This window comes from Agelaius tricolor, unplaced genomic scaffold (assembly GCF_023055355.1).
Source record: "Agelaius tricolor isolate 1412-34295 unplaced genomic scaffold, bAgeTri1.0.p SCAF_35, whole genome shotgun sequence".
NCBI classification, from domain to species: domain Eukaryota; kingdom Metazoa; phylum Chordata; class Aves; order Passeriformes; family Icteridae; genus Agelaius; species Agelaius tricolor.
This window is the reverse complement of record NW_027269295.1, coordinates 3,059,096-3,074,546: the sequence shown is the minus strand read 5'-3', so window position 1 is coordinate 3,074,546 and position 15,451 is coordinate 3,059,096. Positions and strand designations below refer to the sequence as shown.

At 43.4% G+C, this 15,451-nt stretch overlaps 1 protein-coding gene across 1 annotated transcript in view; it reads left to right on the top strand.

Moving 5' to 3' along the window:
- Positions 1-14,065, top strand: part of FOXK2 (forkhead box K2) — a 45,597-nt gene extending 31,532 nt beyond the window's left edge. The window contains exons 2-9 of the mRNA XM_071452811.1: positions 224-418; positions 3,380-3,527; positions 3,980-4,126; positions 6,860-7,053; positions 7,848-8,023; positions 9,043-9,339; positions 9,709-9,918; positions 11,808-14,065. Of these exons, the coding sequence (XP_071308912.1) occupies positions 224-418; positions 3,380-3,527; positions 3,980-4,126; positions 6,860-7,053; positions 7,848-8,023; positions 9,043-9,339; positions 9,709-9,918; positions 11,808-12,004 (1,564 nt within the window). The 3' untranslated portion in view covers positions 12,005-14,065. The remainder of the gene's footprint in view (positions 1-223; positions 419-3,379; positions 3,528-3,979; positions 4,127-6,859; positions 7,054-7,847; positions 8,024-9,042; positions 9,340-9,708; positions 9,919-11,807) is intronic.
- The last annotated feature ends 1,386 nt before the right edge of the window (positions 14,066-15,451 follow it).

Here is a 15,451-nt window from a genome sequence, read left to right as displayed (position 1 = left end):
TGTATTCCTTAACAAATGTCAGGTGCTTACCTGGGGATCTTTTTCTGGTCACATTGATCTCCCTGCATGATCTGTAAAATGAAGGTGGTTGTGGGTAATTATAAATATATATATATATATAAATTGTAAGTGAGCTATGGTGATAACATGCAAGTTATTCAGAAAGTCTTACATTCTGTAAAGAAGTGGCTCATGTATTTGTCTGTTTATTTTTCTTTTTCAGCTGTACTTTCAGGTTTCCCAGCACAAACATCAAGATAACATTCACAGCTCTGTCCAATGAGAAGAGAGAAAAGCAGGAGGCCCCAGAGTCCCCAGTGAAGCCTGTGCAACCCCAGATCTCTCCCTTGACAATAAACATTCCAGACAACATGGCTCACCTGATCAGCCCCCTCCCTTCTCCCACAGGAACCATCAGGTATTTAAACCCTGCAGGTGGGATCAGGGCCACCTACAGTCAGCCTCAGCACAACTTTCTCACTCAGGATTTTGCTTTTGAGGTCAAAATTTGGCTGAAGCTCAGCCTTCCCTGCCTCCAGAAAGCTGCCCCTTTCTGCTGACACAGTTGCATGGACATTAACATGTTCAATGTGTGACATTCTGCTCAAGAACCTGGCATTTTTCTTGCATTTCAACAATTTAAATTGCTTTTTGCTCTTGCATGCGTATTGCAACGCTTCCAATGAGACAATTTTAAATGACACCATTTTAAAATGTCCTGATTTGCCACTGTCCTCAAGTTCATCTTCAGGAAAAATGGTTTGGGTTATTATTGCTGTGGAAAATGGGCTGATCTCTTACTCCAGAAGATTTGGTTTTGTTAAGTTGGAAGGGAGCAGTTTATTTTGTTTGGTTTTTCCTTGCCCTGCTGCCTCTTTGGTAATTGCAGCCCTTGTCCCACCTGTTACTTGGGACCAAACTCAATTAAACACATGCAACCCATCCTCACAAATTACTTCAGATGGAATTATTCCAAGCCTTGGAAAGATCAGGAGCAAAACTTCCATGTCAAGGCCCTGAAAGTTTCAGTCATGTTCATGCTTTTGAAAGCTTTTTTGTCCTCTCTCACTTCCTGTGTCCATGCTTGCTTTTCAAAAGGTACAGCTTGTTAATGAGATTTGAATGGCAGCATAATTGACTGCTTGCATGTTTGCCAAGCTCTTGCTCTGTCTGGGAGTGTTGAATGACACCTGCTGAAATGATGGAAGCAGACAGAAAAGATACCTAGACTTGTCGGTGGAGCAGGTTTGCTTTCTTACAAGAATCCAGGGAAAACACATCTTGCCACTGACAGAGCAGCTCACAAATATTTCAGATATTATCCCATCTATCACCACTGGCTTTGCCTCACTATGAATTTTGTAATTCTCTTTAGGGCTTTCATACACCTGTTGAGTAGTTTATTACACAAAAAAAACAAAACAAAAAAAAAGATGACAGTTTGGAGTCTATTTTGAGAGCAAAGCCTGACAGTTTCTCTGCAAATCATCCTGTTTTGTAGAAGACTTGTAAACTTGCTTTGATTATACCATATGTGTCTCTTTGTCAATATATGCTGAAGTGAGCAGAGCAGAGGGATGTTGTCAGCTGATACATGCAAACACAGAGCAGGAGTGACCTATATCTAAAAAAATAAATTAGCTCCACATTTGGGCTCTAACCAGGGATTCTTCTGTACAACACTTAGAAATTGCCATCTCTCCCTTATAGTAAGTATATCTCTAGTAACAAATCATGGGTGGATTTCTTGGGAAGTGAAGCTTTGATGCTTTCAGTGGAAGTGCATATTGCCCAATCTGCAGTGTTTGCCTCCTTCTGTACATAAAAAAGGAGGCAGCAAAACACTGGAGGGGCCAGGCAGACAAACAAACCTTGACAGATGAAAATTGTTCAAGCTTTAGTGTGTAGATCTAAATTACATTGTCTAGATTTATTTGTTGTTGATGTTTTGAACCACAGATTCAAAGATTAAAGATTATCTTTGGAGATAAGGCTGCTTCTGGGGACACAGCCAGGTGCAGCTATTGAGATTTCTTCTTTTTTGGAATTTCTGAGGGCTGCCTTGAAATCAGCTGCAGTATGAATTGCAGAGAGTTGTGTCCTTGCAAGAGAGCTGCCAGAATTATTTTGGGGAAGGGGATGGACCTCACCTGCTGACTTTCTCTTTCCTCTTGGCTAAAAGGAAATCTTAGAAGAAAATTGGCATTGTGCAGCTGCAGTTCCTGTGGACTCTGCAAGGCAGGGGACCACTGGTAGAAAGATGTTCCAGTGGAATTATATCCAGTTTTACCTGCTTTTCTGTGATGGATGGCTAAATGTGAATTGTTAGGAGATTCTCTTTAGTGTTTGGCACCATCTCTTGCTTTCTAACAGTGTGTCTGCTCTGTTGGCCCAATACTGCATTAAATCACTGAGTCAGTGCTGGTGCATCCCATTTATAGATAAATTTATGATTTTTATATACATACCTATGTGTAAATATATTTAAATTTAAATGAGAATCAAACCTCTTTTTACCTCACTGCTTACTTTATTTTCTCAAATGTACAAAAACACTACACAGGAGAGATGATTTTTTGGGGGGCAGACTGAACACAAGCATATGGCAGAAATTCCATGCAAGATGTGTGTCTTGTTTGTAAATTAAGGAATTAAAGAGCTGAACCCCCAGTCCTTGTAAATTAAGGAGTTAAAGAGCTGAACCCTCAGTTCTTGTAAATTAAGGAGTTAAAGAGCTGAACCCTCAGTCCTTGTAAATTAAGGAGTTAAAGAGCTGAACCCCCAGTCCTTGTAAATTAAGGAATTAAAGAGCTGAACCCCCAGTCCTTGTAAATTAAGGAGTTAAAGAGCTGAACCCTCAGTCCTTGTAAATTAAGGAGTTAAAGAGCTGAACCCCCAGTCCTTGTAAATTAAGGAGTTAAAGAGCTGAACCCTCAGTTCTTGTAAATTAAGGAGTTAAAGAGCTGAACCCTCAGTCCTTGTAAATTAAGGAGTTAAAGAGCTGAACCCCCAGTCTCCTATACTACAAACTGCTGCAGTAGTTTCCAGTGTTGTTTCCAATGAGTGCCTGAAAATCTGTGGTTGCTGATGCAGTTAAGGTGGACTTAAGGTGGCAAATCTTACACAAATACAGCACAGATCAATCAGCTGACTCCTGAGGAGGAAAGCCTGAGTGAGGGTTTTTCCTGCAGTGATTCTGATTCCATGGCTGGCTTAGCAAGGCATGGAAGGTGCTTTGCAATGGAAGCCTTGACAGCCCTTTAGCTGCAGCCTCCCAGCTCTGGTAGTGGCTTTGCTGCAGTAAGAGCTTTTTGATGAGACATAATGTGGTGATATACTGTATAACAAAATAGTAGGATCTTCTTTTTATGCTCTACAGTGCTGCAAATTCCTGCCCATCGAGCCCCCGCGGCGCAGGCTCTTCAGGGTACAAAATGAGCCGTGGAATAGCATCTGACCTACATTTGATGGCTGACAATTCCCAGTCAGAAAACGACAAGGAAGCTTCAGGGGGAGACAGCCCAAAGGTAAACACAGCTTGAAACTGATCCCAGAAATTACACCTGAGCTCAGTGGAAGGCTTGGGATGTTTTGTTTGTTAAGGTCTATGCACTGAGGGGTAATTGAACATGCCAGGCTTTAAAAACAATGTGTAGGGGTTTGTGATCAGATGTGAGATTGATTGATTGATTGATTAATTAACCCCTGTCCCCTTTGGGGGAGACTCTGTGTGCAGTCTCAGTTATAGATCTGTTTGGAGGCTATTGAAAATTCTTTGCTGTTATACATACCTGCAAAATTTGTTACCCTAAAATTGCTAATCAGAACAACAAAGCTTTCTTAGTTTCTTTTCTGCCTCAAGATTTTCGTTGTCCAAAATTCCCCTAATTCAAGTTAATGATGTTTTATGACTTCTGATCTAGTGAGCAATGTGTATTTATTCAGTTTGTTGATGCAGACTTTTCTTGTTTTTGTGCAGGATGACTCTAAGCCACCCTACTCCTATGCACAGTTAATAGTCCAAGCAATTACAATGGCCCCGGATAAGCAGCTTACACTAAATGGAATTTACACGCACATAACTAAAAATTATCCCTACTACAGGACAGCAGACAAGGGCTGGCAGGTAATTCTGATTTCTGGAATATTTTCTTTTTTTTTTTTTTCCATGTGAGCAATACTGGCAGCTGTAAATGGTCATGAGCAGGCAGTTGGTAAGCCTCAAAACCCTTCAGATATAGAATTTGTCAAATGAGTGTGTTGTCTTTCTTTCCTCTGATTGTAAGTTTTCCAACAAAGTGGGCAATTTACATTAGTGTGTATTTTAAATACTGCTTTATTGATGGAATGGTGTTCTCTAAACCTCTAGCAGGGTTGCAGACAGACTTTGGGGAAAGCAAAGTGCATTTGGCACTGGATTTGAATGCTGTATGCTGTCTAGGAAGGGTGTCATGTTCTGTAACCTACAGTTGTGTCAACATCCGTGTTGCTATCTTGAGATAAAATTGAGATATGAAATACTCCAAGTTTAGTTCTGTTTGAAAACAGTGATCTTGCCCATGCAGCAGGTGAAGGAACAAGTGTTTTATCTCATTATCTCACCCTGGTTCATGTACTGTTTGATTTGTGAACTTGCCCATTCCTGTACCAAACCTTTCAACTCTGCAGAATTAATTTCTGCTTTTTTTTCATTTTCACAAGACCAGCCTCAGCTTTTGCCAGGATGACTAACTGAGTACAAATCAGTCTGGCAGAGCCTTCCCAGGCACATGTGAAGGCTCAGTGCCTTTGGTGCTGTTTTGGGTGTCTCAGAGGCCAGGGAGCTTGGAGCTCCTGGAGCCCATGGTCCACCCTGGGCTCTCTGCTCCCTCTGCAGTTATTGTCAGGGAGGTAAAATTTAGGGAGATTGGGAGAGAGGAAAAGTGAGGAAGTGTTAATGTGAGCTGCACACGTGGAAGACTGAAGAATGCAGGCCTTCCCTGTAGAGGAAGTGATTTTTAAATATGAATCACATATTAATTGTCATAGAGCCTAAATGAAATGAAGGCTGGGTCGCTCTCCCAAGGTTAGAGGGAATGTAGCTGTTCCTGGCTGTTTGCTGAGGGCTTGCTTGGACAAGGACTTGCCTGTTGTGGCTGGGAAGTCTCTTTTGTTTCCCTTTGCCACATAACAGTGCAGTATCCTGGCTGCAAGCAGGTTGTTTTAGCAACAAGACTCTGTTTATAAAATGTTCATTTGTGTTTTGCTTCCTATTTCGCAGTACCTTGAGTGTCTGTGTAGATGATGCTGCTTTGTGAGCATCATGAACCCAACACACACACACAGGCAGAGCTGAAGAGCTCTGCCATAGAGCAGGGGGTGGGTTTGGGGCTGTGATGCTTCCTAAAGCCAAGGTGACAGGCACAGCAGACAGGGTGTGCTGGAGTCATGAATCAGCAGCTCTGCTTAGAAAATTGGAAAAGCTGAAAATCAGATGCTGTTCAGTCAGTGCTCTGCCAGGTTCTGCACATTAGGAGTTGGATTGCAGCTCAGGTGACTTAGGAAAGATGTTTCAAATCAGATTTGAGGCTATATGTGCACATATCATTCAAAAGATAGAGTAAAACACACCTACAGTGTCCCAGTCCCACACCCTAACAAACAGGTATTTATATCCTTTAGCATTCAATGCTCTCATTTTAATGGGCATTTGAAGGCTCCTCTTTCTGAACTTATTTTAGCAGGTATTTTTGGATCCACTCCTTTATTCTAGCATATGGAGAAATAAATACATTTTATAAATATGTTCTTGGCATCTTTCTAGTTATGTTTCCATTTTTGGCAGGGAAAAAACCATCTCTGGTTTCATCAGTTTGCATTCAAGAAATCATATGTGGTTATCATCACTGCTTTAAGTTTTCCAAACTTACCATCAGGGTCATGAACTCAGATATTTGAGCAAGTTTTACACTGGCTTTGTAAATTTTTGAGAGCTTATGTTAACATAAAGTTTTTTTCCCATTTACCTCTGTTCCCCCACAAGTGTTGCAGGGTGAATCCTTAGGATCAGTCTCTTCCTGTTCAGTGATAAAACTGAGAGAGATTTTGGGATTTATCTATGTGAAAAAAAAAAAAAAAAATTCTGTGTGCAAAGCCAAGCACAGGTAGGGCAGCTTGAGGGTGTCAGCAGTTCTGTGCATTGCTCTGGTGGAGGAGTGGGGGGATGTTGCAGCAAATTGAGGATGTGGGAATGTGAAAGGGACTCTGGTGACAGAAATCTGGAAGAGCTGGTTCAGGACCTGCTGCCACTTGGTGTTTTAATTGACACAGTAAATTCCTGGCTCTGTTATTGAGACAAACTGGACTGGGGGTGAATTCACAACAATCCAGCTGCCTCTGGAGCTTGTGTAATTTAGCTTTTCTTTCTGAACTGTGGAACAGTAACAGAATTACCACATAGGATCAGAATCAGTTTATGCTGTGTTCTGCTGGCCCTCCTGGAAGGAGCTGGGACACCTGGGGAAGGGTGGAGGACAAGCACTGATCATTTTTATTTTTGTTTTTAACACTGCATTCTGAACAAGTATTTGTAGTGCTCTGAACATTGGTTTCAATCACCGTGTTTCTCATGAGAGAATGAAATAAATGGGATTCCTGTTATTTCCAATTCGAATACTGGGTTTTTAATTGTTGGGAAAGATTTTACAAATGCAAGAGTCCTTTCAGGTTTATGGCACTGCTTGGTAGTGCTCTGAGTTCTGTTAAATTAAGGAATTAAAGAGCTGAACCCCCAGTCTCCTGTAGTACAAACTGCTGCAGTAGGCCACATTCTGACTTGGAAAAGTTATATGAATTCTACATATTTTTTTATGTTCCATAGAATTCAATACGTCACAATCTCTCTCTGAATCGTTATTTCATCAAAGTACCACGTTCCCAGGAAGAACCAGGCAAAGGCTCATTCTGGAGGATAGACCCTGCCTCTGAAAGCAAATTAATAGAGCAGGCTTTTAGGAAAAGGCGGCCTAGGGGAGTACCTTGCTTTAGAACCCCTCTGGGACCACTCTCTTCTAGGTAAGGAAAACCAGATGAACAAAAAGACTATGGCTGTTGTTTAATCTTCAGGCTGCTACAGACTTGATAGCTTTGGATACAGTCACAAGTTTAGTAATTTAATTTCATCCAGACTCAGTGTTTGAATTCTGTGTGTTTCATTAGGAGGCTGCCCCATACACCAGGCTGGTGTTTCTTGCTTGGTTTTAGTGTTAAAGAGCTTGGTTTGCATAACTAACTATCAGATTGTTCATGTATGCAAGCCTTGCTGTACTTTTGATGGGTTTTGCAGAATTATAATTTTAATTTCTAACTGCCATGTACTGGATTTTAAAACTTCTTACAAAGAAAATTCTCAGATACCGACTACCATTTTATTGACCTTAGAGATGACAATTGTGTATTCAGTTTGCTAATGTTGGAGCAGAATTTGTGCTGGGGAAATACCTGGGTTTAAATTATTCCCTCTGTAAAGTTATGGCCTTTCTGCTGGTGCAGATCTTTTTCCACTTGCCCTGTAGCCTCAGATTTGCTCATTATTCTTCTCCACCAGAAGAAATGTTCATGTTTCACAGATTTAGAGTTTCCCTAAGAAGGCATCCAGCCACTTCTTCTCCTTTAACTGTACCTGGAGTTTGCTTTTAAATTCTGTCCCTGTTTAACAGAAGCTTTTAAAAGATGCTGAGCTCTGGGTTGTAGCTGTGCCCTCCCCTGCTGCACAGGGCAGTGTGTCACCCTCTCCTTAGAGGAAGCTCGTGGGCTTCACAGTTCAGAAGTTAAAACACATCAGCTGCTGCTTTCATTTCTGACTACAGAAGTGCCCCAGCTTCTCCTAATCACTCTGGAGTGTTGTCTGCACACTCCAGTGGCGTGCAGACCCCCGAGAGCCTGTCCAGGGAAGGATCTCCTGTCCCCATGGAGCCCGAGCCCAGCGCCATCCAGCCAAAACTCGCCGTCATCCAGGAGGCGCGATTTGCACAGAGCGCCCCAGGTGAGCACCGGGGCTGGGGGCAGAGGGTGGCACCCACACACTGCCAAGGCTGAGTATGTACCCCAAAAATGAGTCTAGAAACATATAATAGAATATATTTACTTATTTATTTATTTATATTTATATATAGAAATATATATGAAATATATATATAAAATATAAAATTTTCTATATAGAAATATATTAAATTTATATATAATTTTTTTTAATATATAAAAATGAGTATGCTCTTCAGAGCAGGTCTGTGAGAAACTCAGGAACAGCCAGGGAGGGTCTGTTTGAACACACGGGGCTGTTGTTACCTGGGGCTGCTCCAGAGCTTTGGGTCTCTGTTGCTGAGGAGAGGCTGTGCCTCTGTCCTGTGGAGGACTGTGCTGTCTTGTAACAGTTCTCTTGAAAAAACCCCAAAAGGTAAGGTTGTGTGTGTTAGAGAAATAAGGAAAGGCCTTCCACACCTCTGTGGTCATGCCATCCTTCCACAGTGGAAGGGGGGAATAAAAGAATTGAAAGGATAAAGAGAGGTAAGAAATTTCCTATTTAAAACAAAAAGAGCATAAGGCATGATGGGATAAGGATGTGTTTGTTTAATTACCTTCTTTGATAGACATTTGCCATCCAGTTTCTTGGTGGAGATGTGGCACTCCAGAGGGCAGAGATGTTCCTGTGCATTCCTCAGCACTCCCAGTGCAGCCATGCTGCACACAGCACCTGCAGCACACACATTCCCATCTGTGGAAAGGATTTACTTTCATAAGGGCCTAGCACAGCTTTGTTAGGGGGCAGAGCTGGGGTGCCCACATGGTGTGTGGGTTTTGCTGAGCCAGTACAGCCCTTGAGTCTGGAGCTGGGAATAACCACTTGTCCTAACCTTCATTGTCCACTGTCACCTTTTAGCTCATTAGTGAAGGAGCTTGTTAAGTCTCTGAGGTTTTAATGTTTTAATGTGAAGTTTAAAAGAAGAACTGGCTTAGAAGAAATAATGAAAATTTGCAATCTGATTTTGACCTCTTTCTTGGTAGGATCACCTCTCTCTAGCCAGCCAGTTTTAATTACTGTACAACGGCAGCTACCACAAGCTATCAAACCCGTCACCTACACTGTTGCAACTCCTGTGACAACTTCAACCTCCCAGCAGCCTGTAGTTCAGACAGTTCATGTTGTGCACCAGATCCCAGCTGTGTCAGTCACCAACGTGACTGGGCTGGCACCAGCAAACACTTACACTGTCGCAGGACAGGCCGTTGTCACACAAGCTGCTATGGTCACCCAGCCCAAGGTGGAACCTCAAGAGAATGGAGACCACAAGGAAGTCAAAGGTGAGAACCTGGGGGGTTGTTTTGGCACCTCTTTATGCAGAGGGATCAGTATTTGAAATTTAGAATGGTAGAACCATGGAAGAGTTTGGTTTGGAAGAACCTTGAAGCCCATCTCGTGTGGGCAGAGATGCCTTCCACTGTCCTGGCTTGCTCCAGGCCTCATTCAGGGAGGGGCAGGGCTGGGGCATCAGTATTTGCAGGGCAATGCTTGAAGTGTTTGGCTAAAACTGAAGATTTCAAATTGTAATTTCTCAGAAATGTTGGAGCGAGTAATAAAACAACACACTCCCACCGAGGGCCGATTGAGTGAAACCAAGTGGTTCCTGAGCACTTTGTTAATTTTAACCAAATTTCCTCTCCTGTTTGCAGTGAAAGTGGAGCCTCTCCCTGCTATTAGCCATGCTGCAATAGGAGCTGCTGGTCGCATCATCCAGACCTCGCAGCCCGCCCCCTTACAGACAGTAACCATAGTGCAGCAGGCGCCGCTGGGCCAGCACCAGCTGCCCATCAAAGCAGTCACACAGAACGGAACGCACATCGTGCCCCTGAGTGCCGCCGTGCCGGGCCAGGGCAGCGCCGGTACGTGCCCTCCTCCTCTCCTCCTCTCCTCCCTCTCTCCTCCCTCTCTCCTCCCCTTCCCCTCCCCTTCTCCTCCTCCCTCTCCTCCCCTTCTCCTCCCTTTCTCCTCCTCTCCCTCTCCCTCTCCTCCTCCCTCTCCCTCTCCTCCCTTTCTCCTCCTCCCTCTCCTCCCTTTCTCCTCCTCCCTCTCCTCTCCTCGTTCTTCTCCTCGTTCTTCTCCTCGTTCTTCTCCTCGTTCTTCTCCTCGTTCTTCTCCTCGTTCTTCTCCTCGTTCTTCTCCTCGTTCTTCTCCTCGTTCCTCTCCTCGTTCCTCTCCTCTCCTCTCCTCTCCTCTCCTCGTTCCTCTCCTCTCCTCTCCTCTCCTCTCCTCTCCTCTCCTCTCCTCTCCTCTCCTCTCCTCTCCTCTCCTCTCCTCTCCTCTCCTCTCCTCTCCTCTCCTCTCCTCTCCTCTCCTCTCCTCTCCTCTCCTCTCCTCTCCTCTCCTCTCCTCTCCTCTCCTCTCCTCTCCTCTCCTCATTCCTCTTTGCCTGATCATCTCTTTATTCTCTCTGTGGTTGTTATAGGGATGTATCAGTGGTGACACCCCGTCCTCTCTCCTTGTTAAACCAGGATAGAAACAAGTTTTAAAAGAAGCTCCTGTAAATCAGAGCTGTTAAAATGGTGCCTCCTCCCAGGTGGTTTGTTGGAAGCCACCAACAGGAAAACCAGAACTTGCTTGTGGGTTGGCTCTTTGAACTGTTACTTTTTATTATGATTTTATTGAACCTGTACTGAAAAGACCAAAATTCTGTAAGGTTTTGAGGTGGTTGGTGTCTGAATCCATCATTCATTCCCCTCTGGGCCTTGGCAGGCTGAGTGGGCAGCAGTGCTTTGTCATCACTGCACACATTCCCTCTTGCTCCCAGCATGGGCAGGTCCTCCCAGCTTGTTCTGACAGTTCTGCTTTATGCATTATCTGATACTGAAGGAGAGGCTTTTGTCACGTGTTTACAGAAATACTTTTAGGGCAGTCTTGCATCAATTCATTACCTGCATTTCTGCTCACAAGTCTTTCTAATGGAGTGAATGATCTCCTTCATTTCCTTTTTCCCCCTTTGCTATCACTGACATTTATAGGTCAGTGTTCTGGCTGCTGCCACTTCACTTCCAGCTTAAGAGCAGCAAAAGCACCACAGTCAGACTTGAGGTGCACTTTCTGTGTCAGAAGGGATGTGTGAATAGAGCTGAGAGCCATGTGAAATACACTGAAAAGCTATTTTTAAAAGTAAGGAATAATTCTTTTTCTCTTTCTCCTGGATTCTGAAAACTCAGCTGATTCCCACACATTCCCTGACTGAGGGCTGAGGGCTGCAGGGTGTGCAGGGAATGTGGCTGCACACAGGAGCAGAGTTGTGATGCTTCCACTGTTGTCTGTGTGTGATGGGTGTGCAGTGAGGTGTGCTCCAGGTCCTGGTCTCTTGTTACAGTCACTCCTAAAGCAGCAAGAAAATTCTCAGGCAAAGCATCTCAAGTGAGAACTTAATAGAAGTGAGGGCCTATAGAAACACAGATTTGTGTTTGTCTGTGTGGCACACACAACTGTGTTCACACACACATTTGTGTGTTTGTCTGTGGTGAAGGAAAGTTTGTGCCATCTGAGAAGAAAGAAATGCAGAACAAATGCTGTTCCATTTTCCATGTGTAGTAAAGTTTCTTTCTAAAGTTTCCAGGTGCTTTCAGATCCTGCTCTCAGCAGAGCAGCCTGGCAGCATTGCTTGATCCCAGTGAGTCAGCTCTGGGGTATAAGAAACTCAGTTTCTTACTGTACAATAAAATTTGATAGCTGAATCTTGTGTGTGTGATTTGACAAGGATCAGGGTGCTGAAGTTTGTGTATTCTGGTTTTTGCAGCTGCTGCAAGTCCTTTGCACATGTTGGCGACCCACGCGTCCGCATCGGCCTCGCTCCCCACCAAGCGCCAGAACGGAGACCAGGCAGAACAGCAGGAACTGAAACGGATCAAAACAGAGGATGGAGAGAGCATAGTCATAGCTGTGAACGTGGACACCCCAGCCGTGGCAGTGAGTGACAAAGGCAGCCAGAACTAGAAACTTTAGGGGAGTTTTCCTTTTTTTTTAAAAAAAAAAAAACAACAATAAAAAACCCCAAAAAAAAACCACAAAGAAAAAGAAAAAAAAAAAAACCACAAAAAAACCAACAAAAACAAACTCCGTGGTGCCAAAAGGAGACACTTAAATCTAACACCTAAAATGTTGGAACATGTTCTCACGCAGTGGGGAAAGGGGCCCTGTGAATCAGACTTCAACTTTCAGCACTGAAACAAAACCCAACACAGGTGGCCTTAAAACTTGGTAATTTGGAGTCAAACTGCAGAACCATGTTGTTGTAGAGGCTGTGCCCCCGCCCCTCCTGCCCCACGGACCGTGTGTGCTGGGAGGGCTGCAGCTTGAACAGGATCTGTCAGATTTTCCCAGGCCTGAGGATCTCAGTGTAACGGCAGCATGATAGCGCTTAGTGTGACTGGTTTCAAACGATTGTAAACTCCTAAAGGGAACAGAGGCAGGAGCCATTCCGACACCGTGGCAGCTAAAGCCTTTCCGAACCACCCACCCATGCAGTTGTTGATAGATATGCAGTATTTTGTTGTTCACATGTGGAATTAGAAATTTTTGAGGTGTATTTTCATTTCTTTGCAAAACGATGGGGTCTTTGACATTTCAAATCACTCCATTTCTACTCCGGAAACTTTGGAATCACACAACTACTTTTCATGTGAAATTTTGTTTGGTAAAAAACTGAATGTAGGGTTTTTTTAACCAACGGAATGATTTACTTTTGTCTGTCCTGTTCAAGTTCAGATAAAGCTACTTTATTACATCTGCAAATTTTCATATTTTAGCAGTTGCCTGATAAATTTAATCAAATTTTATTACCATGTGTAGTGATCAAACGCTTCTTTGGGCTTGCATGTAACTGATTAGAAACTCTGATGTAAATGAGCCGTTAACTGACGTAAAGAACTGCTATGGATTTGACCAGAGCTGCACTTACCTGTTTCTCTCTCTGCTACCTTTTGCTGTTTGTTACTTTGTGTTGACTTTGACTGTCCCTGGCATATTTTTCCAGTCTAAAGTAAAACAAGAGTCTCGCTTAATATTGTGTATGTTTAAGATAACAGACTGTTCTTCATTTAGAAAGATAAAATTCTTTATCACGAGTCCTTTTAAAAAGAGTAAAATTATCTTGTCAGAGGTATATTCGATATTTTTAAGCTTAAGCACCCTTCAGTAGAAATTAATCTGCCCCGTTTCTCTGTAACACTTTGATGTCAGACACTGACCTCGGGGTCTCCATGACCAGTAGCTGTTGTGGTTTTCTAACAGTGGCTACCAGATTATGGTAATAATTTTTTTTTTTTTTTTTTTTAAGTGTGTGTTCTGCAGTTGAACATTTTAAAATGTATCGGTAATTTCTCACTTTAATGTGGTAATAGATTCCACTTTACATTTCAAAATTCAATTGAAACAAGGCTGCTGTTCAGTCTTCAACTCACACAACGTCTTAGCTCCTCCTGCAGCCAGGTGAGTGGGAGCCCGAGCCGGCTCCATCGGAATCTGGTTTTTGTCCTGTTCTGTAATAAAGATGCATTATTTATATTTCCTTTCCTGCTACGAAAGGAAAAACTGTATTTTCATGATGGACTGAACAGTTTGGAGTGGTTATTTTAGGCAGCTTTTGGAAACTATTTACCTAAAGACCAAATATGAGAAATGTGTACAAGTTTTGTGTTCATCCACACAATGGAACTGTTACAATGTCTCTGCAGATAATACATTAAAAAACTATGAAAAAAAAACTCTACACAAGCTGGATTTATAACAGGCATTTAAAAAAAAAAGCATAACCTGAAAAGAAGCATTTCTGTACAATTGCAACGTTTTCTTTAGAGGTTTTAAAAATAAAAAAAAGTAAAGTTTTAACATACTTTTTTTAAGAAAAAAAATCCAGTACTAGTAATTTAATTTGGTGTTGAATGAATTGACTAGAATGTGGTTTATTTTCAGAAGTGAGAATCTGTTCACAACTAGGGCTAGGTGAATAATAGTGTATAAGATTTTTTTAAATAAAATTAAATTTTATTCAGCAAATTAAGTTGAAATTACTCAACAAGTGTGTTTGGAATACCAGTGTATATTTGGGGTTAATGCAGCTTCTGTGCCAGCCCCTCCAGGCCAAGGTGCCCCTTCCAGCCAAGCCATGGGCAGGGAGGGGCCTGGGGCTGGACCCTGCCATTGCTTGGGGCACAGGAGGGCACAGCAACGTGGCTGCCTTACATGGAGCATTATTTCTGTAAGGAAATTTTAGATGTCACTTTCTGGAATCTCTGTCGTGAATGTGGGTTTGGTGTCTGATCCCCTTTTCCTGCACTGGTTGCAGTCTCTGTTTCTCAGAAGTTGGGAAATGCTTTCAAGGACCAGGAAGACTTTGCTGGAAGCTGGGTCAGGTTTTCATGGCAATGCTTTCAAGAGTTGGGGAGAAACTCAACTCCCCAAGCCTTGGATGGATGTGGAACTGCTGGGTTTGGTGTTTGGAGCTGGATGGGCAGAGCCTGTTCCTTGAACAGAAAGCAGGGTCTGAATGGCCTGAATACACACAGTCCTTGGGGAAGAAGAAGAAGAAAACAGCTCACCATGGAGGCAGTGAAGTGGTGTAATTGTGACTCTGCCCCAGGGCAGTGTGACCCAGCCCCAGCCTGGTGGCATTTTGTGGCTGCTGTGTCTGTGAGGACTGGTCATGTCTCACATCTCCAACTGCACTGATTAATCTTGTATTTTCACCTTTATTGTGACTGCCTAAAGGTTCTGAAAGCAATCCTCGTATTCCACAGTTCCTGCTGGCAGATACCTGGAATTACTGCAGAATTTAGTGCACTGACTCATTACTTTTCCTGTCAGGATTCTGAACTGTGACACAGGTACTGTGGAGATGGCAAAATGGGGAGAGAAGGCGTTGAGTTACTTCTCCATACAAAGGAGCTGCTAATCCCTGTGCTTCAGGAGCAGATGCTGCTGCCAATGCTTTGTGCTCATGGTTTGCTCTGCCTGTGGGAGCTCTCTGCTCTCCTGTGGCCATGTGGTACCACCAGTGCATCCCTGCCAGCTCCAGGCCCACAGCCCTCCCTCCTGTTCCCAGCAGTGCCTGACTGAGCTCTGTTCATTTACTGTGGAGCTGTGCAGACCCTGGGTACATCCATCCACAGGAGAGCTGCAGTGAGTGCAGCCCTGCCAGAGCAACCTGGAGGCAGCAGCAGCAGCTGGGGAGACTCAATCCTGAGCTGGATCTGATCCCTGTGAAACAGCTCTACCTAATCCCATCCATTTGCAGGTAGCACAAGACAGCTGAGGTGTATTAGGGCACTCCAGGGTTACTGCAGCACTGCTGGCTGCCTGCACAGGTGTAATTTTCATTCCTGCTGCCACGTTGGAGCAGAGGTTTAGGGAAAATCTGACACATTTGAAAATCTGAAGAGTTTA